Here is a 16562-nt window from a genome sequence, read left to right as displayed (position 1 = left end):
GACCTAAAGTGGTTTATGTGCAAAGTGAATGAGGTAGCATTAGGGATAAGTGCTTTTTTATAGCAGGTTGGTCGTGTATACCTATCCTCAGCCAGTATCTCTGCTCTCTCAACTCCAGTATTGATGCTAATAAATGATTTGTTTAATTTAGCAATTAATACATTTGGTAGAGTAACAATAAATTCAAGAACAGTGGCATTGCTTTTTGTCATGTTCAATGAACTATCTATTATGTAAACGTGGCCTCACGGTTGGCTTGGTTTTAATTGCATTGGAATTAATTGCCTCTGTTGATGTGACTGTCTCCGTGGAGACTTGATATAATCATACTGTGAAAAATACCCAAAACCACAACTATAGTTGTTGAAGCATTGTTATAGCGTTGTTTAGAGCGCAGGTGAAATTAACCAAATAATTTAGGTAATCCCCTAACACCTTTAGTGTGTTAGTTCTAGAACACCAATCACAGTTCTATTATATCACAAATCCCATATTCACAAAAATACGCTTAGTTACACTGGGGGCACAGCTGGAACAGAGAAATGCCTAACAAATACTAAGTAGCTGCACTCTCTCCACCTTCAAACACAAGTAACAGACTTTAGTTCATTAGATACAGCACACATGACATCTAGTGGTCATGTAGAGAATAGCGTAACACTACTGACCAGACATAGGCCTGTATTTGGGTCAGTTGAGAACATGGTGGAAAGCCTGTTGTCTAGGACTACTTTTACATTATTTGGCAGCAAGATTATGTCAAGAGGAAAAATGAAGACACAGTGATGCCGAAACTTTGGTGGTTTACCCAATAAATTACTGGGAGCTTGTAATATAGAGTGTATATATATATAGCAACTAGTTATTTTTATAGCATACAATTTATTCGCCATTAGTCAGCACCTCTACACTAAATAATTGTCTCTGGGTGTGTGCCAACTCATGCTTTTTAGTGGAAAATGTCCAACTAAAAAAGAAAAGACACTGGAAGATTTCCACCAATGACACGACTGACGATTCAATTAAGTTTTTCCATCGACACAATTTGCTTCACGGTGGAAGAATTTGGCAGCGGGATCTGTGCTGCTTCATTAGGCAGGGAGAAGAACAGACGACCATTAGGCAGGGAGAGGAACAGATGACCTCCCTCTCTCAAAGAACCCAGTGAGGCATGGGGAACAGGGCTATTTGCAGCTTTCTTTCAAAAGGACTCATCCATCCATTCTCTCAACTTGGTATGCAAAGACTTGACGCTCTCTGGTTACACTCTTCAGTGATACACTGGTCGTGCTCTGTGTGTGTGTGTGTGTGTGTGTGTGTGTGTGTGTGTGTGTGTGTGTGTGTGTGTGTGTGTGTGTGTGTGTGTGTGTGTGTGAGAGACTGACCCTGAAGCTGTCAGGGGAGTCAAGGTGCAGCTTCTGTCTGATGTCTTCAGAGGCTCCGGCACACAGCCTGTAGAAGATGTGGTAGTTCCTCTCCTCTTTACTCTGCATGCAGATCCTTGACTTTTCCAGCAGGTAGTGGGACACGAAGCCACCTACCACATTATTCTGTTACAGACACACACACACACACACACACACACGCCGGATGCATACACACACAAAATGTGGGCCGATGAAGCAACAATGAAATTGGCCAACACGCTGCAATTCCTTATGACGAAAAAAGAATTCCACAGAAAATGATGGCTAACCTTTTCATTGAAGTGGATTTCCACAAATTTCCCAAAACGACTGCTGTTGTTATTCCGGACTGTCTTGGCGTTTCCAAAGGCCTCAAGCAGGGGGTTTGCTGAAATTCACAAGCACAAAATAAGTATTTGGGATCTCTTCAACTTTAGAAGAGTAAGTATGATTAGGAAGTTATATGTTAAATCCTACCTTCAACAATCCTCTCATCAATATCTTGCCCGGTGCCGTATGACGTTGTTAAATATCTATGGGATGAATGTCAGATGAAGACTAACAACAATCCTACAGTATATGAAGTTAATGTTTGGACATGAGGTATACTACAGAAACCATGGCTTACTCATTGACAACCAATGTCATTATACACAACATGCTAAGTTTGGTTAAAGGTAGAATCAAGTAGATGACATGGCAAAGACATGTAACGCTTCACCCACACAGTTACACAATGTATTATGTGTATGTGCTCTTCGTGCTGTTTCAAAGTGGTAGCTACAGGACTAGGGCTGTTACGGCGACCATATTGCCCCCACACCGGATGTCACGATTCATGACCGCAGTCAAATTCCACCTGACCGTTGAGTCCCGGTAATCTACTCCTATGTGCGCTGTAGGCTACATGAATGGCTCTGATACGTTGGTATTACCCAACTCGCTAACAACCGTCAGGTCGGTACTCAGTGCCCCATTGTCTCTAATCACTCTGACATCAATGCAAATATAATGGAAAATCACATCAAACAATTATCATCAAAACAGTATTAATCTTTTGAAATTCACTGTTAGGCTACATTGTTTGACCTCACTGTGATCAATCAACTTGAAGAAAGAAGTGCAACAACAGGTTGAAACTGAGTGGTTTTGGGTTCGGAGAATATGAAATATACTTATTCATGTCACTGATGGAGTGCTACACTAGAAGGGTTTACACTAGAAGTTAAGGGTTATAGGAGGAAGGTATATAGTGGGTGCAATTAAGCTTGGAATGTGTTGAGTGCAGGGAAGCGATTACATGTGGCAGGCATTGATAAGGGGAGAGAGCCTTGGATTAGTGGTGGAGGGGGGTTGAGGTCAGGTCAGGCATTGATAAGGGGAGAGAGCCATGGATTAGTGATGAAGGGGGGGTTTGAGGTCAGGTCACCTTTTGGGAATAAATAAAAGTTTATGGCCCGTATCACTAGTGTCCTGCCTAGCAGTAAAGAACAATGTTTGTACAGATGGGTAGGAGGGGACTCAGCCTATGAGGAACGGTTAAATATCAGTGCTTGTGTGAAAATGTTTTTGTCTGAATGCAGCTGTATTGACCCTCTGGGAAGAATTAAACTTAGTTAAGCTTTCATAATGTCCGTTGAGTGTTTTACTCAGAATTAGAACAGTGGAAAAAATGGTTGTTGTGGATCTTATTTCAATTCCAAACAACAAAATGGACAGCTTTCTCTAAGGTGATTATTAATTCTAAACATTTAAGTTGCCGCATGTAGAACACCCAGACCCATATTAGAGCTTATGCATACGCCTATAGCCCAAGCCCGAAAGAAAAACCAGAATTAAAATAATGATTGTGCCTTTATACAATACATAGCCTAATAGACTACCGCATATTGCGCAATGTAGAAAAACATATTTAAGATGTCTTTAGTACATTTGGTCTAGCCTATACAGGGCCTATACAGGGCATTCGACAAGTATTCAGACCCCTTGACTTTTACCAAATTTTGTTACATTGCAGCCCTATTCCAAAAATTTATATAGTCTCCCCCCCATCAATCTACACACAAATGACAAAGCAAAAACAGATTTTTTGAAACTTTTGCAAATGTATTAAAAATAAAAAAGTATTTAGACCCTTTACTCAGTACACCTTTGGCAGCAATTACAACGTGGAGTCTTCTTGGCACACCTGTATTTGGGTTTTATCTCCCATTCTTCTCTGCAGATCCTCTCAAGCTCTGTCAGGTTGGATGGAGAGCGTCGCTGCACGGCTATTTTCAGGTCTCTCCAGAGATGTTTGATCGGGTTCAAGTCCGAGCACCGGCTGGGCCACTCAAGGACATTCAGAGACTTGTCCCGAAGCCACTCCTGTCTTGTATTGGCTGTGTGCTTAGGGTCATTGTCCTGTTGGAAGGTGAACCTTCTCCCTAGTCGGAGGTCCTGAGAGCTCTGGAGCAGGTTTTCATCAAGGACATCTCTGTACTTTGCTCTGTTCATTTTTCCCCTCGATCCTGACTAGCCTCCCAGTCCCTGCCACTGAATAATATCCCCACAGCATGATGCTGCCACCACCATGCTTCACCGTAGTGATGGTGCCAGGTGTCCTCCAGACGTGACGCTTGGCATTAAGGCCAAATAGTTCAATCTTGGTTTCATCAGACCACATAATCTTGTTTCTCATGCCTTTTGGCAAACTCCAACCGGACTGTCATGTGCCTTTTATTGAGGAGTGGCTTCCGTCTGGCCACTCTACCATAAAGGCCTGATTGGTGGACTGCTGCAGAGATGGTCCATAGAGGAACTCTGGAGCTCTGACAGTGACCATCGTGTCCTTGGTCACCTCCCTGTCCAAGGCACTTCTCCCCCGATTGCTCAGTTTGGCCGGGTGGCCAGCTCTAGGATGATGGAGGCCACTGGGTTCTTGGGGATCTTCAATGCTGCAGAAATGCTTTGGTACCCTTCCCCAGATCTGTGCCTCGACACAATCCTGTCTCAGAGCTCCACGGACAATTCCTTCGACCTCATTGCTTTGTTTTTGCTCTGACATGTACTGTCAACTGTGGGACTTTATATAGACAGGTGTGCCCCTTTCCAAATCATCTCCAATCAACTGAATTTACCACAGGTGGAATCCAATCAAGTTGTCGAAACATCTCAAGGATGATCAATGGAAACATGATGCACTTTAACTTAATTTTGAGTCTCATAGCAAAGGGTCTTCTGTTTTTTATTTGTAATAGATTTGCAAACATTCCTAAAAAACGTTTTTTCTTTGTCATTATGAGGTATTGTGTGTAGATTGATGAGGGAAAAAATATAATTCAATACATTTTAGAATAAGGCTGTAACGTAACAAAATGTGGAAAAAGGCAAGGGGTCTGAATACTTTCCGAATGTTTTGTAGCACAAAACAAACTCAAGTAATCGCCTTTGAGTATGGACTGTAATATTATGCATACTGGATGGACTGGTTACCGTATGCTAAGCTCCAAACTTTCTATCCATTAGTCTGGGAGAACGTAGGCCTATGCGATGCTGTTGGTACATTGATTGTGCAGGGCGGCTTACAGAGTAGGCTAGTTAGCCTACAATTACAGTGAATTTGTATTTGAATTTGGATAGTCTAGTAATAAGGAATTTCCATAATTAATAGGCTGACATTACATTTAGCTACAGAATGTCTCACCACCGTGCGTTTCCATCTCCTCCTCTCTCTCCTTCATTCCTTTCTCCAGCGTGCAGTGAGGGACTGTCAACAGTTTAATGAAATTTGTTTTGTTGTGAAAACATGTTACTATCGATGTTCTCAAATAGATTTCACTTGGTTTCCCAAATTAAGCACTGGGTAGCTTCAGGAACAGGGTTGGAGAGCCCATGGCATGCAGCGTTTGGGTAGAATATCACCTGTTGCACAGTGAGAGGCTGGCTGCTGCTCAAACAGTGGTTGATGCGTAGAGTGAAATAAGGGTTCTTATAAGCCCAGACATTTCTATATGAAATCCCTTGTCAAAGTAGAATTTTGATGGTTGCCACTAAAAAGAGGATGGTCCCAGCTTTCTACTGCTACTATATGCATTTCTTAGCTGCTAATATTAAGCACATTACTCCACTGTAAAACCAGAGTAGTATACACGGCATGATTGAAAAAGGAACCGGGAAGACAGCCTCCATTCACTATTCAAGTGCATATGGACGACATGTATTTTTCCCCCTGCCACTGTTCCTGCCCATTTGATAACGGGACATTCTAAATAAAATGTCATGTCTTTACTAATAAGATTAAATTGAGAATAGTTTGATGGGTGAGAATATGATCACTTGAGAGAACAGCGTATTAAGCCTGAGGCCAGGAACAAAGCACAGGCTTTTTTGCAACTTTTTCAAATCATAAATATATAGTTGATTCATGCAGCCCAAGGTTTGTATAATTCACAACTAACGTGGCATAAAGGACCTATTTCAAATAGCCACTTCACTCGCTCGGGAATAGGAAAAATATCCATTCTATTTCATTCAGCTGAGATCAATTATATTCTTCTTACTACAAAATCATAATATAAAATAAATGCCACAGGATTTATAAGCATACCTTGTCTGCTAAATGAACTAGATAATAGATTTAAGCATATATTGTCAGCTAATGAACAAGTTAATGGATTTATAAGCATATATTGTCAGCTAATGAACAAGTTAATGGATTTATTGTGAAAGTGTGTGTAAAATTGATTTATTAGTCTATTTTTAAAATGTAGATGTTCCAAAGGCGGGCGTCTGCTGCTTGTATGAGTGGAGGCCTGGAGAAAGGCGTCTGCTGCTTGTATGAGTGGAGGCCTGGAGAAAGGCGTCTGCTGCTTGTATGAGTGGAGGCCTGGAGAAAGGCGTCTGCTGCTTGTATGAGTGGAGGCCTGGAGAAAGGCGTCTGCTGCTTGTATGAGTGGAGGCCTGGAGAAAGGCGTCTGCTGCTTGTATGAGTGGAGGCCTGGAGAAAGGCGTCTGCTGCTTGTATGAGTGGAGGCCTGGAGAAAGGCGTCTGCTGCTTGTATGAGTGGAGGCCTGGAGAAAGGCGTCTGCTGCTTGTATGAGTGGAGGCCTGGAGAAAGGCGTCTGCTGCTTGTATGAGTGGAGGCCTGGAGAAAGGCGTCTGCTGCTTGTATGAGTGGAGGCCTGGAGAAAGGCGTCTGCTGCTTGTATGAGTGGAGGCCTGGAGATGCTTAACGTGTTTATGTTAATTAGCTGTCAATTACCGTGAGCCCGGCAGTCATTTGCATGACAGTTACCGGCTGACAAAGTTTCATTACCGTCACAGCCCTATACAGGACCAAAACATCGGCGAAGTTTAGCCTCGAGCTTAAGCGCTCTAAGTTGTTGTGGAAATTGCCCCAGTGTTTACTTTGTGCATGCAATGTCATCTTGTTGAGTCTACCTTTAAGATTAGTATGGTTGTCTGTAATAACTAACACAATCATAGTGGTCCTTTAGCCCAAACCTGAGGACAAACTTTGTGTTTTCTGTCTTCCCGGCCCCAGATTCTCCAGACACTATGATAGACTGGCTCATCTTCAGGACTCTCATGTCCCGGTAGGCCTTGTCCGCTGAAAAACCACATCATCAATCATGTAACGGATATGATGCTTTGAAAACACCTAGCCTTAATTGAAATGTAACTCAAATATAGCCATTGCTTTAAATAGACTATATTTATGTCCAGAAACCAGGCAGTATAGCAGCCATTTTTGTAATAAGAGATATGTGCTCTCACCGATTGCGTAGACGTGAGGTGGTAGAGTGCCCAGGGACCGGCCACGATAAGACTTGATGGTCTCTGGAACGTACAGTTTGGGGATGTCATAGTAAGGGTTCACCGCAATCAAGATGTTGGCCACGTATGTCTGTGTTGTTACAAAAAAAATCATCACATTAGATAGAGCAGTGGTTCTTCACCTTTTTCAGTTACTGTACCACCAAGTACATGTTGCTCTGCCGGGAGTACCCCCTCGTGAATTTTACCAATCTATGGTCTCCTGAGTCTTCTCAAGTACCCCTTGTGGATAGGCCAAGTATCCCAGGGGTCCTAGTTCCTCTAGTTGAGAACCACCAACATTTTCACAACTTGATGAGAAACTAGGCCTATGACCACCAGATGACTCTCACAGGAAGAGACTGGTCTATCTTCAAGGCCTAGGATTAATGTACCATTGATTTGGAATGTCTTACATAGATCTTGTCTTTACTATACCGCACTCGGACGTTGTTTAAGAGCGTGCCTTCATTCAGGTACATAAGAGAACCTGAAAGAAAGAAAAACAAAAGTCGCTCGTGAGGAAGCATCCTTTAAAAACGTCTGCGCATTAAGTTACATACACAAACATTAAGTCCATATCAACTTGAGGATAAAGGAAAGTTGTTTACATTTTAACTGACGCTCTTATCCAGAGCGACTTACAGGAGCAATTACGGTTAAGTACCTTGATCAACGGCACATTGGCCGATTTTTCACCTAGTCAGCTCAGGGATTTGAACCAGCAACCTTTGAGTTACCGACCCAATGGCCTTAACCACTAGGCTAACAGGCTGACTACAAAATAAATTTAGAAACCTATTTAATTCAATTATTGCACCCACACTGCTCACGCGCGCCAACGAGTGTCTGCGTTGCCAAGAGCTAAAACAGAAGTCACTTCTATTTGTGACGAAGATCGCGCTGCAAGTCCTGCCTCTCCCATCTTCTCATTGGTTTATAGAAGCAGGTACCCACGTGCCATGTCCTCATTGGTTATACCCATGTGGGTGACAAAGACGAATGGGGTCAGTGGCGATAATGCACCTAATTTCTGAAAGTTGCCAATCGCAATATAAAGTCAAGAGAAGAAAAAGCCCAGGAGGAGGAGAGATGACTAGAAACTATTCGGTTGACCGTTTTGTGTGGATTAATTGTCGGCGTAGAGGATCTTGTGCATTTCAGGTAAAATAACATCTCAAAGTTTATATCCCAGGACAAATGAGCTAGCAACAGCAAACTAGCTAAATATGACAAATTAGCTAGAAAGTGAAAGCTGTCCCCAGATTAATGTAATTTGTTTTGATATTTTAACCTGCGTGTCGTGATCGCGTTTGGTTTGGGGGGACAAAATAAATGTATGCACGATGGAGCACACGTGCAGCCGGTTTGGGTTCCGTGTAAGTTGCGAGTATGAACTTACAGTTATCCTCCATATGTTTGTTGACGTCTTCCTCAGCAGGGAACACTTGGTTCATAGGAGCCAGAAAGGTCTGCAACATCAAAAGCACTTCTGTTATACTAACATTAACATCTAAACATTCTCATGAGAAGTCTTCCACCAATTGTCTTGTCTATGAATGTGAGTGTTTGTTGTCATTTATTCATGTCTCATAAGGGCCTACTGAAAATGTTCTACTTCAACCTGGTCATTAGCAATGCATTAACATACTAACAAAAATCAACGTTTGAGTGTTTGTTGTCAAGTTCATCAACTAAGTCTCTGATATTCTCCCAGTAGGCTACTATACAGTCTGAGGTAATGGCAAAACATTGAAAGGAACAAGCTGCTTGTGAGAGAAACAAGGGGAGGGACATGGCAGGCTGATAAATAATTTGGTGGGAGGGAAACAGGATATGAGCTGTGTGTGTGTGTGTGTGTGTGTGTCTGGCTAGTGCTATGAGTTTAGATATGGCTCTGTACTGTTACTGTGGGAACAGAACATTATTTACAACACCGTGTGACAGGCCTGAACACACCCTCCTGCCCAGTACATTTTATGAGTGCTACAAGTGTGTGTGTGTGTGTGTGTGTGTCCCACTGGCACAAACAGCATGTACGTGAAAATAATGAGCTTTTTGAGCCATAGCACCTAGCTGCCAGCCCAAACAAAAATGGGTACACAACTTCCCGCTAACAAGACATAGCCAGGATACAGCTCTGACAGAGAATTATGCTGGGCAGAGCTGTGGCTTTAATGAGCTCAGTGAAATACACTCAATGAGCCCCTGTATCCCTTAATGACTGCTCCAGGGCCTGTTTATGCCAGCTCATAACGGTTTATGGTTAATATATCTTTAATACTGAGAGTCGATGTCCGAGCCCCCAACGAACATCTAATTACCAGGAAAAAAAAGAAAAAAAAACATTCCTTACAAATCTGTCAGTTAAACTGGAGATATCTGTGGTGGAAGGTGACAGAGACAGAGCGGTGTTTGTCAGACCATGAGACATCCCGAAAAGCGGTATTCTCACAAAATTGTCTGTAGCGTTCAAACGGTTTGGCCTATTATGACCCCTTTATGGAAAGGTGAGACTCTCACGAACACGATTTGCTCTACGACCCCCACAAGCATCTTGGGACTCATCTGAAGTCGTTACAGCCGATCTGCCAACTTCTGTCTGTAGCCTCCAAACAGTTTGGGCTACACACTAATTCCTCTGTGGAAAGGTGAGACTCTCACGAACATATCAGTTATTTTGCTCTAGGACGCCCACAGGCCTCACAAGACTCGTCTGAAGGTCCCCTAGTACCAGCTGAACATTTTTTATGGAAGTATATATATATTATGGAGACTGTTTAGTGACAAAAATGTATTTAACATGTATAAAATTAATACATTCCTGATATCTCTCAGATACAGGCCATACAGTTCAGAACAAACTTCCTTCAGATTTTTTTCATCTGTTGTTCCATGTAGTGAATCTGTTATTCAATGCGTTTGTATGGGCTAATAGCAGTAAGGCCAAATCAACACTTATTAAATAGATTACACACACATACACACACATTTTAAGGGGTCTTGGTATGACCTTAAAACAATTCCATATAGCTTAGTAGAACCCCTTTCCTCAGACAGGGCTTAGACTGGAACAGGTTAAGGATAGAGTGTAACCAGGGAGGGCACTAAGAGTTAGCTAACTAACTACTCTGCTGTTAGCTTGCTATACACACACAGGCTTTTGTTGTTGTGAATATCAGGCTCATTCAGTGAAAGCAATGCACTGGGGAGTGACCTAAGGTGTAGTGCAACAGGTGGCTCCTTTTCCTTTAATGATCTTTCCCTCCCAGTAACACAATCACCACACCTGCTGCTGCTGCTCACATGACTTATTGATTGCCTATGTTAGTGACACTGGTACAACGCAGGGCTGTTTAACATGCTCTCATATTGCTTACGTTTTATACATTATAGGTTTATACATCTCTGTAATTCAGGTTAGGGCTGGGCGATATAATTTGTGATTTAGAGTGATATTTCAAAATGCCTGTATCACAAGAATCCAGTTTTATTTTATGAGCATTTATGTCCATTAGTTCTCATGGCTTTTTGGTCTCGTCTCTTTCACTCCTCCTGCCCATTTACACACACAAAGCCCCTCCCCCCTCCACACCAAGCAAAACAACAAAGATGAGAGATCACTTCTTCCTCTCTGACGAGCAGTTTCAACACACTATTTGCATTTTAGGTTTGTCCAACGGGGAAGGGGGGGGGGGGGAAATCGGTCATATGGACACCAAAACACATTAAAATATTGTCTCACTGTAATAGAGGAGAAGTTCAAAAAGTTAGATACCCGTTTTATGTCTCAACTCCTCAAAGTGCGCACAGAGCAGACACTATTAAAACAGGAGTATCAATGAACAATGATTCTAGAAAATGAATACTCAGTTTGTCGCACACCGCATTGCGGTACTACATAGTGCTAGCAGCATTTTAGCTAAAGACATATACTAGCTGTCTAGTCTTTTATAAATGTGCAATAAGCATAAAACACAATTATATAAGGAATGTGCAACTTGTTCTCATTCTGAGAAATAAGATGGGCCACTGAATTTCAACATCTGAACACAGCGGACAGGCTAGCGTGCTGTTCAAACAGTTGGAGACAGACAGAAGGGTGTGTTCATAACAATTCAACTGTTCTTCCTTGTTAGCTAGCAAATGGACCCAAGTTGGCTAAACTTAAAATATAAAGATTAGCTGGCTACTCACTAGCACATGGCCTTGTGCTTGAGAGATGTAATTTTCTATAATGCCTGCTACAAGAAGTTAGTCATTATTAGGGAATGTGCATTATGGATGGTTCTGGTTAGATTTGTAGCAAAAAGGGCATTTTCATAGACCGACTTAAAAAAACGGATTGCAAAAAAAGCAGGTTAAACCATTTGAATAAAATGTAACTATTAGTGTGTCTTATGGTTGTGGAAGGCTTATATTTAGCCTGGGTATAATTTCATGAGCCCTGAATTCATTACATTATTGCTGATTGAATGTGGTATATTTTACCTTTAAAATAGAACAAATCAAGCTTTATTTAAATCAAATGTTATTGGTCACATACACATGGTTAGCAGATGTTAATGCGAGTGTAGCGAAATGCTTGTGCTTCTAGTTCCGACAGCGCAGTAATATCTAGCAAGCAATCTAACAATTCCCCAACAACTACCTAATACACACAAATCTAAAGGGGTGAATGAGAATATGTACATATAAATATATGGATGAGCGATGGCCGAGCGGCATAGGAAAGGTGCAGTAGACAGTATAAAATACAGTATATACATGTGATATGAGTTATGTAGGATATGTAAACATTATTAAAGTGGCGTTATTTAGAGTGCATTGTATAAAGTGACTAGTTATCCATTTATTAAAGTTGCCAATGATTGGGTCTCAATGTAGGCAGCAGCCTCTCTGAGTTAGTCATTGCTATTAAAGTCCACGATTATCTCCTTTGTTTTGTTGACGTTGAGTGAGGATGTTTTCCTGACACCACGAGTCCCCTCACCTCCTCCCTGTAGGCCGTCTCGTTCTTGATGATTGAGTTAGAGTGGTGCATGGCCACGCAGTCGTGGGTGAACAGGGAGTACAGCAGAGGGCTGAGCACACACCTTTGTGGGGCCCCAGTGTTGAGGGTCAGCGAAATGGAGATGTTGTTCCCTACCTTCATCACCTGGGGGCAGACCATCAGAAAGTACAGGACCCAGTTGCACAGGGCGGGGTTGAGACCCAGGGCCTCCAGCTTGATGATGAGCTTGGAGGGTACTATGGTGTTGAATGCTGAGCTGTAGTCAATGATCAGCATTCTTACAGAGGTATTATTTTTGTCCAGATGGGATAGGGCAGTGTGCAGTGTGATGGCGATTGGGGCGGTACGCAAACTGAAGTGGGTCTAGGGTGACCGGTAAGGTGGCGGTGATAGGATCCTTGACAAGCCTCTCAAAACACTTCATGATGACAGAAGTGAGTGCTATGTGGCGGTAGTCATTTAGTTCAGTTATCTTTGCCTTCTTGGGTACAGGAACAATGGTAGCCATCTTGAAGCATGTGAGGACAACAGACTGGGATAGGGAGCAATTAAATATTTCCGTAAACACACCAGCCAGCTGGTCTGCGCATGCTCTGAGGACGCAGCTGAGGATGCCGTCTGGGCCAGCAGCCTGGCGAGGGTTAACAAGTTTAAATGTTTAACTCACGTCAGCCACTGAGAAGGAGAGCGGGGGGCCCGCAGTCTTTGTTAGCGAGCTGCGATGGTGGCACTGTATTATCCTCAAAGCGGGCAAAGAAGGTGTTTAGTTTGTCTGGAAGCGTGAAGTCGGTGTCCGTGACGTGGCTGTTTTTGTAGTCCGTGACTTCCTGTGGACCCTGCCACATACATCTCGTGTCTGAGCCATTGAATTGCGACTCCACCTTGTCCCTGTACCGGAATTTCGCTTGTTTGATTGCACATTTAAGACTTGGAATGCAGCGCAATAAGCTTCACAGAACAAAACTAATTTAAAAAAACTATTAAAACAAAAACTATTTACTAGACAAACATGAGAATAAAAAAACAAAAGAATAAACCAAACTGAATGATTAAAAGGTATTTTAAGATATTTTTAATATGTCCACAGTTTTGGCTCCCCTCAGGCAGGCTATTCCTGAGGCTGGGGGTATAATAACTAAAAGGCTGCCTCTCCATGCCTCTTGGTTCTCGTCAAATGTTAATATCTAATATTTCCAGGGATAACGGAGAATGACAACAGCAGAGGCTGTGAAGACACAGTCCGAAACTTTGTCAACTAAACTAAAACTGGCCACTGATGTTGTGCGTAATGTCACTTTCTCCACAGTCCATAGAATAGGTAAGGCCTCTGGATATAGGCCACGGGCTATTATTGCATGTTTTGACAAATTTAAGCAAAAGGAAATGACGAAGAACATGGGCAGAGAACTCAGAAACACTGATTTTGGAATGAATGATCACTTCCCCACCGAGATCAATGAAAGGAGAAAAAAACTATATCCCATCATGAAAGAAAAGCGTTGCCTGAATCAATGCGTTTCCATTGTGATGGATAAACTTTATATCAACGGGCAATTGTATCGGGACTCTGGAGTAACTCCCTGGCTATTTTAATTGAATGTTCAAATGTGAGTTTGTGTGTTGTAGTGTATCATGACAACTTCAACTATAACGAATACATGCTCTATTGATCTACACTTGATAAGGAAAGGGTTGCATATGGCTCAGGTTAATGTATGTAGCCTTCCTAACAAAATACATGAGGTTTTAACTTAGTCAACATAAATAATATTCATATTTTGGCTTTGACCGAAACACATTTAGATGCATCTGTAAATGATGGGCAAATTAACATTCATGGATATAGTCTACTGAGAAGGGACAGGAATAGGAATGGTGGGGGTGTAGCACTGTACATTCAGAATCATATACCCTTTAAGAGGGATGACAATATATGTCAAATAGAGGCACTATGGGCTCAAGTACATCTGCTTCACCAGGCACCCATATTGGTAGGATGTGTGTATAGACCTCCTAGCTCTAAGGTGTCCTATCTGGATTACTTATGCACTGTGTTTGAGCAGGCCACAGATAGTAACAGAGATGTAATTATCTTGGGTGATTTTAATATAAATTGGAAGGATTACAATAATTTGAATAGAACAAAATTGATGAGATATGCCAAGAACTGTGGTTTGAAACAAATGATTAATGATACTACTAGATCATCAATTAAGTTGGGTCATCGTTCAGACACATGCATTGATCTGATTTTCTGTAATATACCATTGCAATGCTTAAAAGCCAGATCAATGCCAGTGGGCTGGACAGACCATAATATTGTGACCATAACCATGAACACCAAGGTTCCAAAGAAACCCCCTAGGATTGTGGTTAAGATACATTTTAAAACATTTAATCATGAGCTATTTCTAAATGATTTGGCTGCTGTACCCTGGGAGCTGATTTATCTAGAGGATGATTTAAATCATGCTACAGAATGTTTTATTGATTTGCTCACTGAGGTAATGGACCATCATGCCCCTATAAGAAAGAGTACAGTTGGTGCTCGTCCATCTCCATGGATTGAAGATGAACTGGGTGAGGCTTTTTCTCAAAGAAATATGGCAAACGTCTTAGCAGCCAAGTCAAAATTAGAAATTGATGAACAGAATTATAGAACATTACGTAATTATGCAGTTAAATTGAATCGAAAGGAAAAAAGTTATTTTACAACAAACTTTTATTGATTGTAATAATGATTCTAAAAAGGTATGGAACACAGTTAAGGGCTTACTTGGTACATCTATCTCATCATGCCCATCTAGTGTGGAGGTTGACGGGAGAATAATAACAAAACCAGTTGATATTGCCAATCATTTTGCAGATTTTTTTTACAAAGAAAATTAATTTACTGAGCAACAATGTAAACATACATTCTTCCAAACAAGCTATTGTCCAATGGATTGATGATCATATTATGATCAACAAGATCTGCTCTTTAAGTCTGCAAACGGTGTCAGTGGAGGAGGTGTTAAACCTATTGAAGTCATTACCTGATGGTAAATCTACAGGTTATGGTCTTATGGACAATTTTTTGCTTCGCTGTGCTGCTCCCCAGATTGCAGTTCCACTGAGATAAATATTTAATTGGTCACTGGAATGGGGATGTTTGCAAATGTATGGAAGCATGCGAAACTGTGTCCTATTCCGAAAGATTGCAAAGAACACATTACTCCTGCCAATAGTCGACCAATTAGTCTACTCCCTACACTCAGTAAGATATTGGAAGGTATTGTGAGTAGACAAATATGGGAGTACATGGAAAAGAATGATCTGATTACAGCCAATCAGCATGCTTATTGCAAAAACCATTCCACTACCACTGCATTGGTTGACATGACTGACCAGTGGCTCAATGCTATGGATAATGGCAAGTTTGTGGGTGTACTATTTTTAGATTTCAGTGCAGCATTTGATTTAGTGGATCATGAAATAATTTTGACAAAATTTATGCATTATGGTTTTAAGGAGGTAGCATTGAATTGGGTACAGTCATATCTAACTGACAGGAAACAGTCCACCTATATCAATGGTTCATTTTCTTCCCCTCATGTGTTAAACTGTGGAATACCGCAGGGCAGCTGCCTTGGGCCACTTCTCTATTTAATATATACCAACGACCTTCCCTATGCCTTAGCTGAAAAACTCAAGCTACTATATTTGCAGATGATACTACAATTTATGCAGCAAGACAAATCGGTTCAACAGGCTTTACAAGGAGATTTGGAGAATATTAGGGAGTGTGTTTTCCAAAACAAACCAAGAAAACCAAAGTTATGTTGGTCTGTTCCACTAGGAAAAGGCCAAAACAGCCTGGGATACAATTAAGTATGGGAGGAGTACAAATTGAAGAAGTGACAGAAACCAAACTATTGGGAGTGCAGCTAGACAACTGCTTATCATGGTCGTCTCAAATAACTAATCTGTGTAAAAAAAAGAAAACAGCATGCATAATCAGAAGGATAACTAAATATTTACCAGGAAAAATTCTTCAGCAAATAACACAAGCATTAATTGAGAGTCAGGTGAAATACTGTTCTGTGGTCTGGGGAAATGCATCATCAAGTGAAGTTAGGAGGCTGCAGAATGCACAGAACAAAGCAGCAAGGATTGTTTTAAGGTGGAGATATGGTTCTTCTGTTGCAGTCATGCGCAATGTTCTTGGTTGGTCATCAATCGATAAGATAATTGAAAGGAACATGCTTATTTTATTTCATAATATACATCATTTAAAACGGCCAAGTTCTATTCACAACACTATTCAGTTGGTAAGAGACAGACATTCCAGCGCTTGATGGTGTTT

At 41.5% G+C, this 16562-nt stretch overlaps 1 protein-coding gene across 2 annotated transcripts in view; it reads right to left on the bottom strand.

Moving 5' to 3' along the window:
* LOC139553821 (unconventional myosin-VI-like) overlaps positions 1-16562 on the bottom strand; it is a 115780-nt gene that overhangs the window by 74358 nt on the left and 24860 nt on the right. For both annotated transcript variants that reach the window (XM_071366537.1, XM_071366538.1), the window contains exons 3-9: positions 8606-8675; positions 7620-7693; positions 7165-7294; positions 6892-6997; positions 1884-1939; positions 1697-1794; positions 1386-1550 (exon numbers count right to left, since the gene is read on the bottom strand). In XM_071366537.1, the coding sequence (XP_071222638.1) occupies positions 1386-1550; positions 1697-1794; positions 1884-1939; positions 6892-6997; positions 7165-7294; positions 7620-7693; positions 8606-8675 (699 nt within the window). The remainder of the gene's footprint in view (positions 1-1385; positions 1551-1696; positions 1795-1883; positions 1940-6891; positions 6998-7164; positions 7295-7619; positions 7694-8605; positions 8676-16562) is intronic.

This window comes from Salvelinus alpinus, chromosome 25 (assembly GCF_045679555.1).
Source record: "Salvelinus alpinus chromosome 25, SLU_Salpinus.1, whole genome shotgun sequence".
Taxonomy (NCBI): Eukaryota; Metazoa; Chordata; class Actinopteri; order Salmoniformes; family Salmonidae; genus Salvelinus; species Salvelinus alpinus.
This window is presented reverse-complemented; position numbering and strand designations above follow the sequence as displayed.